The sequence below is a fragment of the Staurois parvus genome, unplaced genomic scaffold (genome assembly GCF_062004578.1).
Source record: "Staurois parvus isolate SC_StPar_1 unplaced genomic scaffold, SC_StPar_1.0 ptg000165l, whole genome shotgun sequence".
Taxonomy (NCBI): Eukaryota; Metazoa; Chordata; class Amphibia; order Anura; family Ranidae; genus Staurois; species Staurois parvus.
The window spans coordinates 2,557,096-2,579,543 of record NW_028317961.1 but is presented as its reverse complement, the minus strand read 5'-3'; the positions used below and the strand labels follow the sequence as shown (position 1 = coordinate 2,579,543).

The window sequence follows — 22,448 nt, the reverse complement described above, 5'->3', positions numbered from 1 at the left end:
TTACAATCTAGGAGGAAGGGTTGAGTGATACAAAAGGTAATAGCTGTGGGTGGATACGCTGATGGAGGAAATAAATGGCAGTTTACTAGTTAGCAGGATAGGCTTCTTTAAAGAGAAAGGTTTTCCAGGATCATCTAAAGGTGGATAGATTAGGAGACAGCCAGACAGATTGGGGTAGGGAGTTCCATAGGATGTGAGAAGCTCGGGAGAAGTCCTGGAGGCGAGCATGGGAGCAGGTGACACGGGAACTAGAGAGCAGAAGGTCTTGGGAGGATCGAAGAGAGCGGTTTGGTCGATATTTTGAGACCAGGTTGGTGATGTAGCTGGGGGCAGAGTTGTGGATGGCTTTGTAAGTTGTTGTTAGTATTTTGAATTTTGTTCATTGGGCGAGTGGAAGCCAGTGGAGGGATTGGCAGAGAGGGGTAGCAGACACTGAATGGTTGGTAAGGTGGATGAGCCTGGCAGCAGTGTTCATGATGGACTGGAGGGGAGATAGCCTATGTAAAGGCAACTGTCCATATCATGTTGACCAAACTGGCAGTACCTATCGCTCCCTCCTCAAAATTAACTTATTCCATGCAAAGTCCCAATAATAAGTAGTACAAAAAAATAATATATAAAGACCCTAAAGTCACCAATTCAAAATGTTTTGCTCATACAAGGGCTTCATCAGGAGTAAAGTGCATAAACTAAAAATGTTGTACAGGGAGATAAAAAGGCCCATGGAATATGCAGTCCATATAGTCTTTTAAATTTTTGATATTTGGACATTTTTATCATATATTTTTATATTTTACATCCTTCCTACTGTATATCAGCCTTTTTGTCACTATGAATATGTGAATTGCCTACTTCCCTTTTAACTATTAAACTTGCTGTACAGTCTACACTCAGAGGCGCTGTGTTTCTTCTTCTGTTTCATAAACTAAACTTTTGCTCAAACAAAACAAAACAGGAAACGTGCATAATATTGGCCCCCATAAAGCACCATATATTTATAGTGGTGCCTCCCTTTACATCATGACACCTACATTGTTTGTGGTACCATTAGCTCACCACTGGGGACATAACTACTAAAATCCATCTCCAATACAGCCTGACTTGCTGAAATTCACCACCAGGGGCATACAGACACATTTTACAAATTCAGTATTGCCTATATTGCCTCTATTTACCACCGGAAGCAGTGATTCTAAATCATCAACTTTTCAATAGCTTCACCTTGCGGTCAGTTTGTATACCAAGTCTGTATATTATAATACCCTTTGTATAGCAATGTTAGGTATTCACATTATCAACCACTACATTTTGGCTACCAATTGTCTTTGCACACTCATGCCAAGCAAATGTATCTATGCTATATAATGTTTTCATAAAAATAAACAATGAAGATTAAATATCAACACTTACTGTGTCTGTCTCCACAATTTTATTAGTAATGTGTAAATGGTAGGAAGGTGAACCCTTCATTGAGGCCAAAGGGAGTCCTGGAACACAGTTTGAAGCTTCAGCGTTTAACAGTATTTTTCATAATCCCCTTTCCCTGGTCCCAATTTTATCTCCTGTACCACCCAAAACTTCATCCTGTCTGATTTTCCACCATATTTGCATGAGAATTGTCTTGCTATTGGTCTGTCTCTGTTGAGGAATATATAATTTACATGTTCAGGGAATGTCCTATAACAATGGGCAAGGACAGCTAGCGACATATGTGAGGCCACTGGAACTCCAATTGTAAAAGGACCTCATTTAAATTTTTTCTCTGTTTTTGGATTCACAAATTCCTTCACCATAGAAACAAATGGACACGCCTTACAACAGCCACAATGAAAAGAGCGTATAAGTTTCTGTGGTAACCATGTTAAAAGTCATTTTCATCTCTACTCTGTTCAAAATGGCTATGTACCAGCATATCATGGAGGTTCCTGGCTTGTCTGTAGGTTACAGATGGCATACACGGCAAGCTATCTTTCAAGTCCTTATCATCCGGGAGAATTGGCCAATACTTTTTTAAATCTCTCCCGATTGATGAGAGTAGGTTCCAATCAAGAACATTAAACCATGATCATCGTTTTTTCTTTTTGTTAACCAAGAATTGAGCTCTTGATGTGTCAAAGGCTTTACAGAATGATCTTGAAAGATCTCCTTTTTGATATCCCCTATCACCAAATTTCTTGAAGAGAATCTTACTTTCATCCAGGAACTTGTTTTGTGATGAACAGTTTTATTTTGCATGTAAGAATTGTCTAGTAGGGATTCTATATGATGACTCATCCAGTGTAGAAGACTATTAGTGGCAGTTGGCTTATAATAGATCATTGTTTTCACTTTCACCCTTACTAATCCTCAGAACCAGAAAGTTAATGGCATCCCCATGGATCTCGCTTGTAAAATGCATCCCAATCTCATTGTTATTAAGTGCTTTCACAAACCGATTAAATGCTAGACTACTACTATTCCAGATTATAAACATATTGTCTAAGAATCTTGCCCACAGGAAGATTCCAGATTTGTGTTCAGACATTTCCTTCATGAATATAATCGTGTTTTCCCACCATCCTAAAAAGAGGTTGGCATATGTGGAGGCACACACCATGCCCATCACTGTACCGATTGCCTTATGGTACAGAGTTCCATTGAAAAGAGAGTAGTTATGTTCAAGAATGAAATGAAACAGTTCAAAGGGTGTTATGACGCTGAAAGTTCCTGCCTCTGGTTTGTAAAAAGTAGGCACTAGCATGTAACTCTAAATGGTGTTGGATATTGCTGTATAATGTTTCTATGTCAAGACTGGTGAAAATTACATCTTTGGAGATGGTCAAATCAGCTAATTTTCTAACAAGGGTGTGAGTATCCTCTATATATGAGAATAAAGAGTAAAATGTGGGTGGAGTATTTTGTCCACAGATTTACTCACTCTTTCTGTTAGATTAATATTGCCTGATATAATAGGGCTACCTGGGGGGATCCTGTGGATTTTTGTGGACCTTTGAACCGTAGAATGTTGCAATTGTCTCATCCTAAGATAAATTAATTTCTGATCCATTGCCTTTCTAAGAATCTGTTGTAGTTGGATCACCAGATAATGTATAGTTATTTTCATTACTAAGAAGTGAAAAACACATTCTCAAATAATGGTTCTTATTCAATAATACAACATTCCAAATTTCCTTCCAAGTTCTTTATTGTTTTTCAATCTTTCCAAAATCCTGCTTTCACGGGTGTCAAATTATAATCCCTTTTGCTGTTCTCCTCCACAGCTGACCAAGCTCATTTTCTACCAGCTTGCAAACAGTTGACAACTACCTAATTGTAGAAAAGGAGGTGTATAATCACTCGTCAATCTTAGATCAGAAAATGACACTAATGTGTCAAAGCTTAAATGAACAGAGGAGAGATTAAAAATCCTCAGTTTTTCTTTAGCATTACCTTCAGATGTAATTTTTAAAAGATTCTCAGAGCTGATAAACCTGGATTCCATCTCCCCTCCATGATCCCGTATTCCTCAAAGATCGAGTTGATTGGGATAAAAAAATCCACATATTTCTGCTTCTTCTGCCTCTTTTTCCTTGCCCTCGTTGTTGTCTAGGTTCAGAGGAATTTATCACTGTGTTCACTTTAGTTCATTTTATTCCTGACTAAGCACTTATATGGGTGAAACATGTTGAACTGGTAGGGTTAAGGTCTTCATATATTTTTTGTGCCACTTATTATTTGGACTTTATAGGGAATTAGTTAATTTTGAGGAGGAAGTGATAGGTACTGCTAGTTTGGTCAACATGATATGGGCAGTTATGTACATTTTTATACTCAAAGTTTCATTCTCAGCAGCTTCTTTTCTCTTCTTTTGTTCCTCGACTACCTGCATTTACTTGAAGGAAGTTTAAAAGTTTTTCCTTTTATTTGCCAGTTTTTCTAATATTGAAGGTACAATAAAAGTTATTTTTTAGGGCCTGGTGGGCTTTATGCTGTGTGAGAAATAATTTTTCTCGGCATAATTTTTCAGTTTTGATATCCACATATAGGCGCATTTTGGAAGAGTTGTAAGATAATCTGTCAACTGTATTCATTTATTGAATATCGGAACTTGAAATATGACATTATTTACAGATTTGAACGTAATTATACATTTTTAAAAAAAAAACAAGATGTAGTTAAGAAGTATATATTGTAAATATATATTGAAAACGCTTGCATTAACCACTTGCCCTCCAGAGGATTTAACCCCCTTCCTGACCAGGACATTTTTTGCAATATGGCACTGCATTATTTTAACTGACAATTGCGCGGTCATGCAATGCTATACATAAATTAAATTTATGTCCTTTTTTCCCTACAAATAGAGCTTTCTTTAGGTGGTATTGGATCACCTGTATGTTTTTATTTTTTGTGCTGTAAACAAAAATACACCGACAATTTAAAAAGAAACAAAAAAATATTTTTGAATTTTTGCTATAAAACATATCCTGTAAAAACATTCTAAAAATCAAATTTCTTCATAAATTTAGACCAAAATGTATTCTGCTACATGTCTTTGCTATAAAAGATCCCAAAAAGTGTATATTAATTGGTTTATGTGAATGTTATAGCATCTACAAATGGTGGTATATATACTGGAATTTTTATTTCAATTTTTTTTATACTAGTAATGGTGGCGATCAGCGACTTATAGTGGGATTGTGGCAGGCATTCTGACACTATGTGGGAACTAACTGCCACTGACATCCCAATGACACTAATACAGTGATCAGTGCTAATAAAAAGCACTGACACTGTACTAATGACACTGGGCAGGATGGGGTTAACATCTGGGGTGATCAAATGGTTAACTGTGTGCTGTTTTACTAGGGAAACATGCTGCTTTGAATGTCTCTGCTGTGCAGAGACATGCAAAGCAGCATGTCCTTGCTGGCAGGAGAGAGACCTGTGTTGTTTACACACAGCTCTCTCCCCTGTCAACTTTGCTAGACATTTGCCAGGTGCTGGTGGGGAATCTCCGGCGAGGATCTGGTGATTGACATCCCTAGCCGCCAATGGTGGCACGGATAGGGTGGTGTGCGTGCCCTACTCAGAAATACAAATAATGTATATAAACGTGATTTTGCGCAGCCCTGCCACCCTTTAGCAGTACTTCTACTATAGGGTGTCAGACAAGTGGTTAATTACAGGGATTCTCCTGTGTCTGCAACCAGCTCAGGATCATGTGTATGTTAGCATAGTAAAAAAAAATAAATAATGCCTTCTGCTGTAATGTTCCCATAATTTTACAAGTGTGTTATTGATGAATAGAAAGGGTACATTGTAATGCCTATCTATGGACATCTTACCCCTAAAAGCAAAATGAAACAAAAAATGCTAACTCTTTCCTTTACTTAATCGTGGCCCACAAATGCTAAATATGGCAACCCTACAAGAGGCATCAAAAACCTATGCAAATTTTTCCATGCCTTTAGGCATTTATCTTCATTTATTTTAAATTCTCCCCATTTCACTCTGTTAGAAGTTTATTAATGTACATTGCAGTGTATGTAATAAGAATAAATTGATAGCTGGCAGTCAAGACAGGGCATTTTATTACAGTTAATAACCACTGCTGAGTGTGTGTTAATAGTTATAAAACATATACAATGTTTAGATTCGTGTAGGCAAGAAGAGGAAAAGAGCAATTGGCCATACTCATGTACAAGCATGTACGTGCAAGACCATCTACAGTCCTAGTGTTCATTATTCTAAGATTACCGTAAAATGAATTTCTGTACAAGACATTAATGAGGGAAACATGCTTGGTAATATTTTCAGTACCTCCAGTGCAGTCATATTGCGTTGATTGATGGCAGATAAATGATCAGATTCTTTAATTTTTCCCCGGGCTTCTCGGAGCATGTCTAAAACATCATCCAGTTTTTCTTGAAACTGAGTTAACGTGTTCATTGCCGCCTCATTTAAATCATTATTTTTGTTATAAGGATCCTGAAACAGCTTCTTAACTTTGTTAAGAATACCTTCTGCTGCCCTGCAATGAAAAGAGCATAGAGTTAAAAGAAATAGCCAAAACGTTTTGAAAGGGTAATGAAATGCACATAATCCGTTAATAAAACCATGAAAGAAAACACAGCTTCATCTTAGCTCAGTGAACACTTACTTGCTATGTGAACAGTCTCTACTCCCTTAGTAAAGGACCCCACTGAAAAATACTGTTTTCATTGTTTCAAAATAAGGTTGCGGAAGTAAACGATAGTCACCTTGGTCCTCATAACAGAAAGAGGAAAAGGCAATTTACATTTTTCTGATCCTCTACTTGAAACTCTACTAGGGAACCGGGAAGAACCATATCTGGGGGATTAAATGTTCTTTGATACTAGTATTCACTAGTGGTGTGTATGTATTTTTCATAGATAAAAATTGAAACAAAAATTCTCTTCATGTGCAATGCTCACCTACATGTTTCCTCCACATGTCCCTACTAGGTTAATTTCTTTTGGCTACATCGCCAACACAGACCTCAGATTTGCTTGTCTCTCTTTCTTTTAAGGATAGACAGTACAGTTCTTATTTTGAAAACCTATTTAGTTTAATGGATTTACAATCTGTAATACCCTTCCAGACAGGCTGCTAGTTAGGTTAGGCAAATTTAGCTCTGCGGCTCTCCTGTAATCAGCAAAGCAGCATATGATTGCTCTGGGATTTGCAGGATCTGGGTTTGATTGATTTCCCAGCCCACTGGAGGTTTCCAGAATCTAGTGGGTGAGAGAGTCAAATGAGCAGCTTGAATATTTATGTGTCACCAGCCAATATTTGGGGAGCATTCCCAGATGGTTTACCTGTAGGTACAGTGAGTATCACCTAAACATACACCGTTTAGTGGATATTTACAAGTGTAGTAGCCAGTGATGTCACCGGCTCATGTGCACAGCACTTTCAATAGATGGCATGCCATTCATTGAGAGACCTGTGTCGTGACTGTGACTTCTGCATGCATGCTCGAGAGTGATGGGAGTGTCATCACGGCCAGAGCCCGTGAACCCGGAAGAAAGAATGGGTGAAGATGGAATCTCTGTCAGTGGTGAAAGTGTGCCGCTGGAGGGAACCGTTTTTTTTTGTAAGTCTGTCATAATCTGCTAGTATCTAATTTTTAGCATGCTTGGCATCATATATAACTGTATACAGTTCTGTGACAACATGAATTTTTGTGACAAAATGATTTTTTAGTACAACGCTTTTACCTGCAGATCCAGCCAGTGAGAGCCTTTTCTTTTCCAAGTTGAAAATGCTAAGCTACTCTTGCAATTAACAATTGTGTCAATTTTGGGCAACCTATCAGATCTATCAGATCAACTAAGGGTGCTTGTCTAGCAGACTGACAATGCTATTGTTATTGAGAGGCAGTGGCTTAGTGTTGTTCACTTGCAACAGGACATGTAGTTACTGACAGGATCAGCGGGTAAGAAACTTTGTGACAGATAAACAAACAATGATTTGGTTAAAATCCTTTGTTATTTCCCTTGCATATGATTGGGTAATTAGAGTAAACATTTTTTCTGTTGACATTCACAGAGTGAGCAACCCCTCCTTTAGTAAATCATCTCCAAGATGTTATTTTTGTATTACTTTTATGTCACACTTTCTTATATTTCTTCAGTGGGTCTCTAAAATCATCCATAGGTGAAAGCCATACCATAGGTGGCGAGTAGAGACTCCTACCCTGTCATATAATATACTGCAGCCCAAACTATGTTCATGACCAGTGCTTGCTTTGCTCCTTGGGGTAGCAATATTGAAGTGACTAAACTTTTTGTACAGGTTCTATGAATTTTAATATTTTAGTAATCCTTCAACTTAAATAATAGGTAATCAGACAAGGAGTTAACTATAACTTGCAGTTTACTAAACAAGTTGCAAGTTAGCAAAAACACAAAACAGGTTCAGGATAGAAAAGAGCATGGATACAAAACAGATCACGAAAGTTGCACAAATGGGGACTCTTCAAAGAAATGTATTCTGTGACTCAATCAGGATGTCGTGGCTAGATAGCATAGTATCTATAACACTCTATACCAAGGGTCTTCAAACTTTCTAAACAAAGGGCCAGTTTACCGTTCTTCAGGCTTTTGGGAGACTAGATTGTGGCCAGTGGGAGTAAAAAATGCCCTGGCATCAGTGAGTGTGACCAATGCCCTATAATTGGTCATAGTGGGAAGATTAGTGCCCCATTGTTAGTGTCAGTGGGGGGAATAGTGCTCTTTCTTTGGTGTCAGTCTGAGAAATAGTGACCCATCATTAATGTCAGTCGGAGGAATAGTGGCCCATCATTGGTGTCAGTGGATAGAGTGGTGCCCCAAGAGTTGGAAAGGTGAGTAAAGGGCCATATCCAGTCCACAGGATGTAGTTTGGAGACCAGTGCTCTATGCCAACAGGTAGTCTAGATGAAAATCACTACTAAGTGAAACAGTCCAGAACACGAACAGCTACTTGTGACTTTCCTCATAGACAGTATTCCTCTCAGTGAAGTCTAGGGTAGCTCTGGTAACACAGGTAAACAGCTAGAGGGATTCAAGGCCCAAGGAAAGATTGCCTCCCTGCCACTGGAAATGGAGTACATAATTAGAGACTAGGGAAGGGCTTCTCACATTAACTGAGTCTTCTGGAGAAAGTCTGCCAATGCACACGGTAACTTTACTAGCCAAAAATGGTTGCAGATTTACTGCTCATTCTGGTATTCTTACAGTTGCCAGTCCTCAGGTAAGTGGCTAGTTCCAACATTCTAAATAGACATTTCCTTTACTTGAATAGCATCTGGGTGCATAATTATTATCTATATATTGTGACAAACAGACAGGAACGATATATAGTAAAAACACAAATATCTTGTTGAGATGATAAAAAACATTTTAATAATAAAAATACAATGGTTTTATATATTTTCACAGTACCATGTAATTGTTTTACAAATACACAAACGTGTGGGGATGGAAAATCTGCTGCTTCTCTCTTCACAGTTATTTGCTGTGTTTATCATCATTAAACTAACTTGGAAAAAAAAAAAACATGAAAGTGGTTATTTTGAGAGTATGGCTATTTATTTTGTTCACAGATTTATTGATGTTCCTCCAAACTGAAAATTGAGATTGGTAAGTGAGTGTTTTCATGATATGTAATTACGTTACTTACTTCAACTCTTCTGTGGCTGCTTTATCCTGATTTTTAAACATTTTCCTCCTGAGCTCAGCTATCATCTTGTCAACATCCTTCTGTAACTCATGGAAGCTCTTGTCCTGTGTCTTGTTCTGAATACCCAGTGTTTCATTTAGCTTCATAGCTTTGTCATGTAAGTCTGAATATGGTACAAATATTGAATTATGTAAGAGAGAGTTTCAATTTATTTCTGAATTTATTCAGTTTACATTTCTATTGCATGATCTATCCTTAAAATGTAATTGAACACCTCAGACATGGTAGTAAAGATGAACTAAGTAGGAAAAAATATTTACTGCATCTATATTTTCATTCAAACTCACTAATGTGACACTAAAAGGTATATTTTTTTTCCAAAAATAATTTATACACATCCACCCATTAAAGTGGTTGTAAACCCATACACTTACCCAATGAAGTGACTGGCCTCACATGATGGCAGAGATGAAAAAAATCCTCCTACATAAAGTTGGCCATAAATGGATCGAAATTTGAAAAGCAATCTATGGCCGCTCCCATTTGAGGAGAATTGATCTAATGATCGACATCTCTCAAACGGGACTGTTGATATATTTTCGTTCGGTCAGTGCTTGCAACCAATTGGCGGCAGTGCTGATCAGTGTATTCTGACAGCACTGTCAGAATACAACAGCACAGCTGGGAGGATTTCTCCATGCACCTTGAATGGGTGGATGGGGGCATCGGTTCTTTAGTTGTACCTGTTTATTTGCAGTTCTCTCTTCTCTACAGCTTTCTAAAACACACATTTTAAGTAGCATCTCTCAGCAGTAGAAGGCGCAGAGTTTTCTGATATCTGATAACTGAGTGGAGAGAAAGGGACACCCCCTCAGGCTCATATAAAAATATACAGAACCGAGGCTATGAGTCACCTGCTATATGCTGGGGAAAAAGAAGGGTGGGGGTTGTTCCATGTTCTAGGAGCTTGTTGTGTGGGCCCAAAGTGTTTTCAGTGACCTCTCAAACCTCTCCTTTTCCTGCTCACTTCTGTTTGTTTGGAACAAGCAGTGCAAATTAGTAGTGGTCATATGCACTGCTCAATGCACACTACAAATCACATTGTACGGTATTCCATGGAGTGAGAAAGAGAGGGTGGCTACATTCCTACATACAGTGGGGCCCTAGAGAATTAAAATAGTCACTCTCTAATAGGAAGTCCGTTCACAGCAGCAAGGAAAGGAATTTGGAGATTTAAGGGAGGATGAGAACAATAGAAGGTACTTTTAACAGTTAAGAATGCACATGTTAATACATTTTTTTTTTAAACTAAAGTTTAATGTCACTTTAAATATGCAACTAGTGGAGTTACCCAAATCTGTTTTTTAGAGCTGTGTAAACCCCTGTACAACAGAACTGGGAGAGAGACGGGAGGCACTATGGGTCAATTGTGCTTTATTATATGAAGATGTGCTGACAAAAAACATGCTCACAAAGGTTACAGATAACTGCATCAGTATTAGAGGTAAAGGGCAGGGGGTGAACAAGTTGTCTTACTTAAATGCAGTAGAGAAAATTAAGGGGACCAACCTGATTGTCTAGCTCATGACTGGCTAGACAAAATTGAACATCTCTGACAAGTGCACTAGTTCCAATATATATATTCCAGCTGTATGTTTAGCTGTTTGCCTGGAGTTCAACTTTAACCACTTCCCGTCCTGCCATTGTATATAAACGGCCGGGCGGTGGCAGTGTAGGGGCGGGTGGCCATTTATAAACGGCCTCCCCGCCCCCTGCTTGTGTGCGCTCCCTGGGAGTGCGCAGCACCGTGATCCGGTGCCCGCTGTGTCCTCTGGAACAACGATCATTGTACAGGACCTCTGTGCGAGGTCCCGATCATGTGATCACTGATTGGCCAATCAGTGATCACATGAAGAGTAGTAAGCAAGATGTCACTTGTGACATCATTGCTTACTACGTGTGAAATCTGTGAATGATCACAGAGGTCACATGGTACAAGGCTATTCACAACAACCTTGTACCATGTGACAAGCTGTGACCAATTACAGCTCACACAGTATTTCTCAATGGCTGCAAGAATGCAGCCAGAGAGAATGAGAAATGATTGCTTTTCCAGCCTTTCGGTGTAAAAACAAAAAAAAAATCCTCATAACCCCCACAAGTAGTACAGTGTCACCATGGTGACACTGTACTGCTAGGGTGACAGTATGTAAAAAAAAAAAACATAAATAATAATATAAAAAATAAAATAAAAATGTAATTTTTTTTAAATTATAATTTTTGGTTATAAACTAATTTGGGTTATTTTTTTTTTTTTACTAAAAAGATAACTGAATAAACTTTGGCCAAGCTTTATGAAGAAAGATTATTTATTTGCAAAATTTTATAAGAAAAACACTTTATTTTTGGACTTTTTTATTTATTTAGGAAAAAAATAAAAATCCCAGTGGTGAATAAATACCATCAAAATAAAGCTTTATCTGTCTCAAAAAATGCTAAAAAATTCATATGGGTACAGTGTTGCATGACCACGCAATTGTCATTCAAAGTGTGACCGCTCTGAAAGCTGAAAATTGGCCTGGACAGGAAGGGAGTAAAAGTGTCTGAACTTGAAGTGGTTTAATAGACCAGTCATAAAACTAAAACAAACACTATTATTAACTTGCTTTCTTAAAATGTTATATTCCTTGCTGTACTGCTGACCCATTTACCTTAATGCTTAATTTTGCATATAAGGACTCTTGAATTTTCAATGACCTGCCTGATTCTCATACTAGTTCTATATTGGTGACTCAAAGTGTTGAAACACATATAAAGGTAAAACTTTTTTTCACAAATTTTCAAATTGGGCAGTGTTAGACCCTCTGTCAGAGTCTTTTTTGGTCGTGTTCCCATTGGGGAGATTCACCTCTCTATTTTTTACGCTTAGTGTTATTGCTAGGACAAAAAGTAAAAAAAAATCCAAAATTTTAGATGTAACTAGATCAAGAGGTGATGTTAAATCTCCAAAGGAGAACAACTGTTCTACTGATATTTGTCATACCTCCATACTTGTCATAAAAAATATTCAAAAATCCATGTAATTTAGGTTGAACATCCGCAGTTTTTTTTTTTTGCATGAAGTCCCCCTTGACATCCATGCCAGACCCTCATCAACAATAAGGGTCTGGTATGTATTTTTAGGGGGAAGGGGTCTCCCTGTCAACATCTATATTAGACCCTCATTGAGGATAATGGTAGAGTTGAAGGGAATCTACAGCATTTACAGCAGAAGTAAGGAGCTGCCACACATTTAAATGGCATTTTTTTCTTTGTAAATGCCAGCTGTGCTGTGGTAGGTTGTATAAACAGTACAGATGCAGCACTTCACAGGCAGGTTAAGGGCATCCCCCAGGCATGTTAAATAGAATTTTGATTTTTTTTTTTAATTAAAAGGAATTTTGAATTTTTAATGTAGACTCTAAAGCATTATTACAATTGCTAGTACCATCCGAATGGAATGTTTAATTTTTTTTTTTTTTTGCTTTGATACGTGTTCCCCAGGAAAATTCTCATCTTCCAATACCATGTGTTTGAGTATGCCTTGCCTATCAGCCTAGAAAATAGCTATTACTGTTTTTAACATTTGGCTCCCATTGACATTATATTCAGATTCTGCACCTGAACTTTAGTTATGTTCTACAAGCCTGTCCCAAACCAAAACCTGGTAAGTTCAGATTATCCCTATCAGCAAGCAGGTTGAACATTTGGCCCCCTTTTCACATCATTTCCATTGTCTAATTACCACTTGTTGTAAAATGACTGTTTACAGGGCTCAGTAGGTTTAGCGGAAATTTATGAACACAAAAAATTATCTAGTTCGGTCTGTATGGCTCCCTCTAAAGTTTCATTTAGACAAAAAATAATGACATTTTCCATTTAAGGACTCAAATTAAAGATTTTGCTCCTAAATAAACATGTTTATGATTTAATATATTAATAAAACAGGGTAGGTACATTCAGGAGATCTTTGCTGCTGACTCATGATTGTCTGAATGCCCTGGTGGCCTGGGTGAATAAAATGCACTTTTCAAGTTACAGTACAGTAGAACTTCAGTGAAGTCTTTTTCCCAGTATTGTAAAGATTTTTAAAGGTTTATAAACTCTTCAATGTTACCTTTGATATCCCATCACTTCCTGGCCTCAGAAAGGTCAGACAGAACAGGAGGGAATATACTATCACTGATGGTTGTCAACCAAAACAGGAGATGAGGAGAAAGTTGTCACTCATCCTGGTGATAACTGACAAAGTTTGGATTTCCTCACAGGTTGAATAGATTGCCATTCACTTGGTTAACAAATGTTATTTCACAGAGACAGATAGGAATCAAAATCTACCCACAACAGCACAAATTGCAATACAAAGTTGAGAGATGATCTAAGCCTTTCACATTCTAACATAAAAACTCTGTCTGGATTTTAACTTTCATGCTCAGTAAAAACTAAACAGAGTATAAAGAGACTATAGAGCATGCAAGAACATTTCTGCAGTGGTGAGCAAATGTTGCAGTGTTGTGTGTTATGGGCCAGTAAACCAACTTTTTAGAGATGTTTCACCATTTTTTGTTAAAAGCATTGGAGTCAGTACAGAAAGCAAAATTACAATGGCTAGGGCTACTTTTCTAAGTATGTAATGTGTTTTAAATAGCTCCCCTGGATTACTGAAACTCAGTTCAACTGTTCTGGACATGTTCTTCTGCCAAAAAGTAACCCCCATTATCCTCAAACCAACCAATGCAAATACACAAAGTATGCAAATACCAATTAAATACACATATAAATAAAGGGGAAAATGTGCAATTACAAAGAACACTAAATGAAATAAACTAAACTACCCTAAATGTGTAGGCAAGAGCATCCGTTGATCCAGGAGCACCACTAACCCACTCTACTGGGGCCCTCCTAGTATACAGAGCTCATCCATGTTGGACAAAGGACCAAGGTCCTCTCTTTGCCTATCCACCACTGTCACCTAGCAAGACCAAGTTTGCGTTTTCATTGGTTATAATGTGACTCTCTTCCTCAAGGTGGAGTTGCTAAGGACACTTCCCCAACACTCAGCCGCAAGATTACTGGATTCCACTTCTGATACTAGATACATCCAGAGGCTTGGTCCAATGCAATTTTATTGCAAAAGTCACAATTCCAAAAATGCAATAAATATGTCTTCAGTATCAAGTAATAGTCTCAAAGCATTATCTCACTCCCTTATGAATATCATCTTCCACTCAGATAAAGGCAACAAGTCTCTGTTGCCCAGCTCCATGGAACCCTTCTAAAGGAAGGCAAAATAGATAAATCTCAGTCCCTAGATAGTACTCTCTCTCATGGCTCTCTCTCTTTTCATAGTCAGCAACTACCCTGAGCTAAGCTCCTCTCCAGTTATTTAAGGGATCCTGCCAGGTATAAAATGAAATTTATCTTTCTTTTTGGAAGGATTTAAAAGAGAAACCCCACTTCAACCTGCTTAAAAATGCCCCACAAAAAACAACACTTTTAGAATCAATTCTCAACATTTTTGCAAGCTTTAAAACTGACCCTTGAATTACTATTATTCACAGTGACACCAATGAAGGGGCATGATTCCTCTTCTCTCTGACCACAGGTGCTAGGTGATTTCTTGCTTACATTAGCTAATAAACACTGGGGATTTTTTTTTCCACTGACCACGGAACCTATGACATTGTTCTCTAATCACTAGAAAATTGTATACTCCCCCTGGCAACAGTTTAACCCCCCCCTCCTTAAATTATGAACCGCAGTGAACTGGCCCTTTGTTTAGATAGTTTAGAGATCCCTGCTTGAAAAAAAGAACAAAAAAAGGTATTTTTTTCAAGTAAAGTTCAACGAGGTAACACTATGAGCACCAATGTGAGTTTTTTGTTTCGTCTAAAGGTAAAATCAGTTTTACATTTAGACTCCACTTATCATTGTGGGTCAGTCATTGTAGCCTCCATATTTCTCTCACCTTAAACCTCCAGCTCTATAGCAGAAGCGCCCAATAAGTCTTGAGCTCAAAACACAGCTCTGAGGGCATTTCAAATATTCAGAATAGCTGTGCTCACCCAAATTTTAGATTACTCTAACAATAGCCTAGAGCAGCAATGGGCAAACTACGGCCCGCAGGCCACATACGGCCCGGCGGACCTTTTAATCCGGCCCGCAGCCAGGGCAGGCAAACATTGGCTGTCAGGATGTGTGTAGGTGGGGCAGCATGACGAACGTGAGGGGAGCTAGGCTCCTCTCACAGTCCGCCCTGAAGACCGGAACGGCGCGGGAACACGGCGAGCAAAGGTAAGTGAATTGACACGGGGGACTTGGCTTACTACTTGGGGGGGGAATAGTACTGTGGGGGATGAAATACTATATGAGGGATGAATTACTATAGGGGGGATGAATTACTATGGGGGATGAATTACTATATGGGGGATGAATTACTATATGGGGGATGAATTACTATGGGGGATGAATTACTATATGGGGGATGAATTACTATATGGGGGATTAATTACTATGCTTACTATGGGGGAATATTACTATACTTACTATGGATGACACATACACATCATTCATCTACTCTTGGTCCGGCCCCCGGGTCCAATATATGAACCCATTGCGGCCCTCAAGTCAAAAAGTTTGCCCACCCCTGGCCTAGAGCATGTCAGACTTCAGTGGTCAGGTTTAAGGTGCTTCTTAACCGACAGGTTCACTTTAATGTTTCCCCTGCCCAGATATGCACAGAAGTATATAAAGCAATTATTACCTGAAAGCACCCACACAAAGAATAGTTTTATCTTGACATCTACTGTATATGTGTTGTTTTCTACTGAAAACATCTGTGCTTCAGGCTTTTTATACTCCAATAAAAGCAGTCACACAATGAACTATAAATAGTGAGGATGCATTTTGTAAATTATAGCATACACTGCCTGGGCTGGCTATTGAAGCAATCTTGAACTAGCTTGTACCATACTAAGGTAGTAGTAAAAAAGCACAATAAAACAGTTATGCGTTATCATACAGGAAAAAGCAATTTGATGTGTAATTTGCGATTGTATTTATTCAAAAATCTTTTAGAATTATTATACTTTGCAAAAATGCTTTTACTTTAAATCCTACTAGATAGTGTCTTCACAGCTATGTAAAAGGATAATATACAGCATAAATATCTGGCCTCTAAGAAGTACATTTATTTGTTTCGTTTTAGATATGTTGTAAAAGCCGACAGACTGCATTGAGATCAGAATATTAGATAAAACCTATGCAGAAATGAAGAAAATTGTGAAACATTCATGGATCATTCTGGTTTTAGGACCTTAATGGGTGAATTAGTGGCAGTGAAAATGTAAGCAATTTAACAAGTAGACTCATTTTACCTAGGGTAACTATGGAATTCATACTGTATGGCAGTTAAAGCAGACACGGTACTAAAATATTACACAATAAATTACACAATAATGGTGTATACTGATAATGGTGTGACTTAAAAGGGCGCATTTATAAGGCTGTGAATGTAAATCATTCTCTATAAATTAAACCACATTCACCTGTCATCTCATTTTTACTGCTTTATAAATTTGCCCCATAAAATTATTTAACATCAGATAAAGAAATTGAAATTTAAAATGGACTTCTCTTTTCAAAGAGCTTCTACACATCATGATGACAAGAAAATCCACAAAAGCAGAGGTAGGATCGAGGACTTTAGCAATAACATATTTGTGCTATTAAAGTAGATGTAAACCTTAACTGGATATTTAGGGTTCATTCACATGTGCGGCTATTATTGCCTTGGATCACTTTTCAGAGGGTGTTTGACAGGCAGTGAGGAGACAATATGTTAACCCGCGTTAACAGGTCTTGTATTCATGTCCTGGTGTTTTGTGTGTCCTATGGATCAATAAACATACACTATATTCATCAATCCTCCGGAGTGCGGCTGACCCTTCTTCCTGTTGCGTCGTGTGTGGTGGTGAGCCAGAGCCTGCACCTGTTGTGGATTGATCTGTATTGTTTGCCTTAGTGGTATATCTCTATTCTTTGGATTGTGCTGTAACTCAGCTTGCTCTGCTCCAATGTTCAGACTTCTGCTGACATGCCCCCCCTGCACAGCCATTCACTGGGAAGATCAGTGTGCTGCTGTTTCTCCTCCCTAAACTCCTTACATGGCTGAGAACAGAGGGTATGTGATCATTTATATAAAAAACAGGGAAAAATGTATAATGTTTTCTATATGTATATATAAATGTTTTGTCTTTTAATTTTAATTTAGACCGAACGGGTTGTTTTTAGAGATGAGCGAATTTCTCAAAAATTCGATTCGGCTGATTCGGCGAATTCCAGTGTGAAATTCGATTCGATGCGAATTTCTTCGCTACGAAGATGACTTATAAAAAGGGTTTCTAGGCTTCAGAGAGCCTTTAAATTAGTGCAGAACACTGTACCTTTAATTTAAATGCCCTTGGAGATGAGGAAAGAGAAGGAGAAGGAGAAGGAGAAGGATGAGAAGAAGGAGAAGGATGAGAAGAAGGAGAAGGATGAGAAGAAGGAGAAGGAGAAGGATGAGAAGAAGGAGAAGGAGAAGGATGAGAAGAAGGAGAAGGAGAAGGATGAGGAGAAGGAGAAGGATGAGAAGAAGGAGAAGGATGAGAAGAAGGAGAAGGAGAAGGATGAGAAGAAGGAGAAGGATGAGAAGAAGGAGAAGGAGAAGGATGAGAAGATGGAGAAGGAGAAGGATGAGAAGAAGGAGAAGGAGAAGGATGAGAAGAAGGAGAAGGATGAGAAGAAGGAGAAGGATGAGGAGAAGGAGAAGGATGAGGAGAAGGAGAAGGATGAGAAGAAGGAGAAGGATGAGAAGAAGGAGAAGGATGAGAAGAAGGAGAAGGATGAGAAGAAGGAGAAGGATGAGAAGAAGGAGAAGGATGAGAAGAAGGAGAAGGATGAGAAGAAGGAGAAGGAGAAGGAGAAGGAGAAACAGAAGGAGAAGGATGAGAAGAAGGAAAAGGAGAAGGATGAGAAGATGGAGAAGGAGAAGGATGAGAAGAAGGAGAAGGAGAAGGATGAGAAGAAGGAGAAGGAGAAGGATGAGAAGAAGGAGAAGGATGAGAAGATGGAGAAGGAGAAGGATGAGAAGAAGGAGAAGGAGAAGGATGAGAAGAAGGAGAAGGATGAGAAGAAGGAGAAGGAGAAGGATGAGAAGAAGGAGAAGGAGAAGGATGAAAAGAAGGAGAAGGAGAAGGATGAGAAGAAGGAGAAGGATGAGAAGAAGGAGAAGGAGAAGGATGAGAAGAAGGAGAAGGATGAGAAGAAGGAGAAGGATGAGAAGAAGGATGAGAAGAAGGATGAGAAGAAGGAGAAGGATGAGAAGAAGGACAGTTCTGTGACAGTTTCTGTCTATTTCTGACAGTTCTGGGACATTCACTCCATACAGCTGTTTCAACCGCTGTATGGAGGGAATGTCATGGAACTGTCAGAAATAGACTATTAATGACAGTTCTGGGACTGTCCTTCCATGCAGCGGTTGAAACATTGTATGTATTTGTTTCCATAAATGGATCCATTTATGGAAACAAATAGATACAATGTTTCAACCGCTGTATGGAAGGACAGTCCCAGAACTGTCATTAATAGTCTATTTCTGACAGTTCTATGACATTCCCTCCATACAGCGGTTGAAACAGCTGTATGGAGTGAATGTCCCAGAACTGTCAGAAATAGACTATTTCTGACAGTTCTGGGACTGTCCTTCCATACAGCGGTTGAAACATTGTATGTATTTGTTTCCATAAATGGATCCATTTATGGAAACAAATACATACAATGTTTCAACCGCTGTATGGAAGGACAGTCCCAGAACTGTCATTAATAGTCTATTTCTGACAGTTCCATGACATTCCCTCCATACAGCGGTTGAAACAGCTGTATGGAGTGATTGTCCCAGAACTGTCAGAAATAGTCTATTTCTGACAGTTCTGGGACATTCACTCCATACAGCTGTTTCAACCGCTGTATGGAGGGAATGTCATGGAACTGTCAGAAATAGACTATTAATGACAGTTCTGGGACTGTCCTTCCATACAGCAGTTGAAACATTGTATGTATTTGTTTCCATAAATGGATCCATTTATGGAAACAAATACATACAATGTTTCAACCGCTGTATGGAAGGACAGTCCCAGAACTGTCATTAATAGTCTATTTCTGACAGTTCTATGACATTCCCTCCATACAGCGGTTGAAACAGCTGTATGGAGGTAATGTCCCAGAACTGTCAGAAATAGACTATTTCTGACAGTTCTGGGACATTCCCTCCATACAGCGGTTTCCGGCAAAAAGTGTATGTGCAGAGTTCCTCTATTCTGCAGATACACTTAGAGGAGCTCTGCAGATACACTTAGAGGAGCTCTGCACATACACTTTTTGCCGGCTTGGAATTATTCTTATTTTCATCCTACTTCTTCTTCTTCTTCTTCTTCTTCTTCATCCTCATCCTCATCCTCTTCTTCTTCTTCTGAGGATGAGGATGAAGAAGAAGAAGTAGGATGAAAATAAGATTAATTCCAAGCCGGCAAAAAGTGTATGTGCAGAGCTCCTCTAAGTGTATCTGCAGAATAGAGGAACTCTGCACATACACTTTTTGCCGGCTTGCAATTATTCTTATTTTCATCCTACTTCTTCTTCTTCTTCTTCTTCTTCTTCTTCTTCATCCTCTTCTTCTTCTTCTGAGGATGAGGATAAAGAAGAAGAAGAAGAAGAAGTAGGATGAAAATAAGATTAATTCCAAACAGGCAAAAAGTGTATGTGCAGAGCTCCTCTAAGTGTATCTGCAGAATAGAGGAACTCTGCACATACACTTTTTGCCGGCTTGGAATTATTCTTATTTTCATCCTACTGCTTCTTCTTCTTCTTCATCCTCATCCTCATCCTCAGAAGAAGAGGATGAGGATGAGGATGAAGAAGAAGAAGAAGAAGAAGAAGTAGGATGAAAAGAAGAATAATTCCAAGCCGGCAAAAAGTGTATGTGCAGAGTTCCTCTATTTCTGACAGTTCTCTCACAGCTTCTTCACATGTACAGCGGTTGAAACATCTGTATCCTAAATGGAAACTAATAGATACAAATTGTATCTATTAGTTTCCATTTAGGATACAGATGTTTCAACCGCTGTACATGTGAAGAAGCTGTGAGAGAACTGTCAGAAATAGAGGAACTCTGCACATACACTTTTTGCCGGCTTGGAATTATTCTTCTTTTCATCCTACTTCTTCTTCTTCTTCATCCTCATCCTCATCCTCTTCTTCTGAGGATGAAGATGAAGAAGAAGAAGAAGTAGGATGAAAAGAAGAATAATTCCAAGCCGGAAAAAAGTGTATGTGCAGAGTTCCTCTATTTCTGACAGTTCTCTCACAGCTTCTTCACATGAACAGTGGTTGAAACATCTGTATCCTAAATGTAAACTAATAGATACAATGTTTCAACCGCTAAACATGTGTTCCTTCTGTCAGAGAACTGTCAGAAATAGCGGAGCTCACTGCAGGGACACTTTTGCCGGCTGATCGGGAAATGTTCGATTCGCGCACCCGAAGTAGGCAAAATTTCGGTTTCGCCGCGAATCGAATATTTCCTGAAATTCGACTCGAATTCCGGTTCGCCTGGTTCGATTCGCTCATCTCTAGTTGTTTTATAAGGTGAGGGTTTACATATAATTTACTTATCACTTCCAACTCCCCTAAAACAGCTATGGTATGGTAAGAATAGATATGACAGTAACCATATCCTGATAACTTGTGAGGCAAACAGCTTCACAGGAAAAACTAGAATAAAAAGGGGAGCAGGGGAAAAGGGAACCCAAAGAACAGGGGACCACCCGGACTCCAAAACAAAAACGGAAGCAACAATATACGAAGAGCTTCAGGTGTTCCACAAAAAATGTGCAAACGCAAAACCAAAAATCAATAATGTACAAAAAATATCTTTATTGCCATGATTGTACCCCAACCCACAGTTAAAAATGATTAAAATGATATGAACCTTGCTTCTAATTTGGATAGGATGAATAATAGCCAACTGGTTTTGACTGTATGGCTTTAACTTGGCATTAAATGCTTCCCTATTACAAGTTTGATGGATAACAACTCCTGTATACTCAGATGGCGTGCTTAGTGTTTATCCTCTGCATTGTGAGGCCTCTCCTAGCTATAAACTCTGCATATTATTTCATAATTGACACTTGCTTTCTCCAATACTGCTGTAACAAACTGACTGCTGCCTGTTATCATACAGCTTCAACAATACAGTTCTAAACCCCTGGGGAGTTCTGTTTGCTAAATAAGTGGGGTTTTATACATCAATGATGTCTAGCTATTTTCTACCCCAGAATTACGTGCAATATTCAGCTATGCTCTGTACTTGGCAGTTATTAGGCATTGGTTCCTTTTGAGATTGTTCTCAGATTATATTCTACCAGGATCATTATATTGCCCTATTGTAATCCTATAATGGTGCTCTTTGAGATTATACATGGAGAGCAATTTATGAGTAGACTATCTATTTTGTTTTTCAATGTAATTTGATATATTGAGTGTGTTTATTGATTACAGTATCAAAACAAAAGTAGTTTTTTTTTACAATATTTAATTGTTTTTTTTTTTTTACTGCTTAGTTTGCAGTTCTACTCATCAGTTCATCCCCTAAAATGTGGTTAACCACTTGCCGACCGCGCATAGCCGAATGACGGCTTCACAGCGGCCGGCCAGTTCTGGGAGGGCGTCATATGACGTCCTCCCGTGATCGCGCTTCTCGCGCGCCCCCGGCGGCGCGCATCGGGTACTGTCCGTGACGGCTGTGTCCCTCGGACACAGGACATTAGGAAGAGGGGGGTGAACAGCCACTTACAGCTGCTGATTACATTTGTGGTCGCTCTTCATTGGACAGAGCGATCACAAATGTAAACACAGCAGGGTCATGGCTGGGTTTTCTCTCTCCTTTCCTCACACCAATACCAAGTGTGAGGAAAGGAGAGAGAATCGGTTCTTACAACTGTGAGTGGGATATACAGTGCCCTGACTGTGATCTACAGTGCCCTGACTGTGATCTACAGTGCCCACCTGTGCTTTACAGTGCCCACCTGTGATCTACAGTGCCAATCAGTGCTATACAGTGCCCATCAGTGCTCTACAGTGCCCATCAGTGCTCTACAGTGCCCACCAGTGCTCTACAGTGCCAATCAGTGCTATACAGTGCC

The 22,448-nt window shown here is 38.9% G+C and overlaps 1 protein-coding gene across 6 annotated transcripts in view; it reads right to left on the bottom strand.

Annotated features, from left to right (window-relative positions):
* LAMA2 (laminin subunit alpha 2) overlaps positions 1–22,448 on the bottom strand; it is a 1,220,316-nt gene that overhangs the window by 235,661 nt on the left and 962,207 nt on the right. For all 6 annotated transcript variants that reach the window (XM_089676131.1, XM_089676133.1, XM_089676134.1 and 3 more), the window contains 2 exons: positions 9,169–9,331; positions 5,803–6,013 (listed from right to left, as the gene is read on the bottom strand). In XM_089676131.1, coding sequence (XP_089532257.1) covers positions 5,803–6,013; positions 9,169–9,331 — 374 coding nt within the window. The remainder of the gene's footprint in view (positions 1–5,802; positions 6,014–9,168; positions 9,332–22,448) is intronic.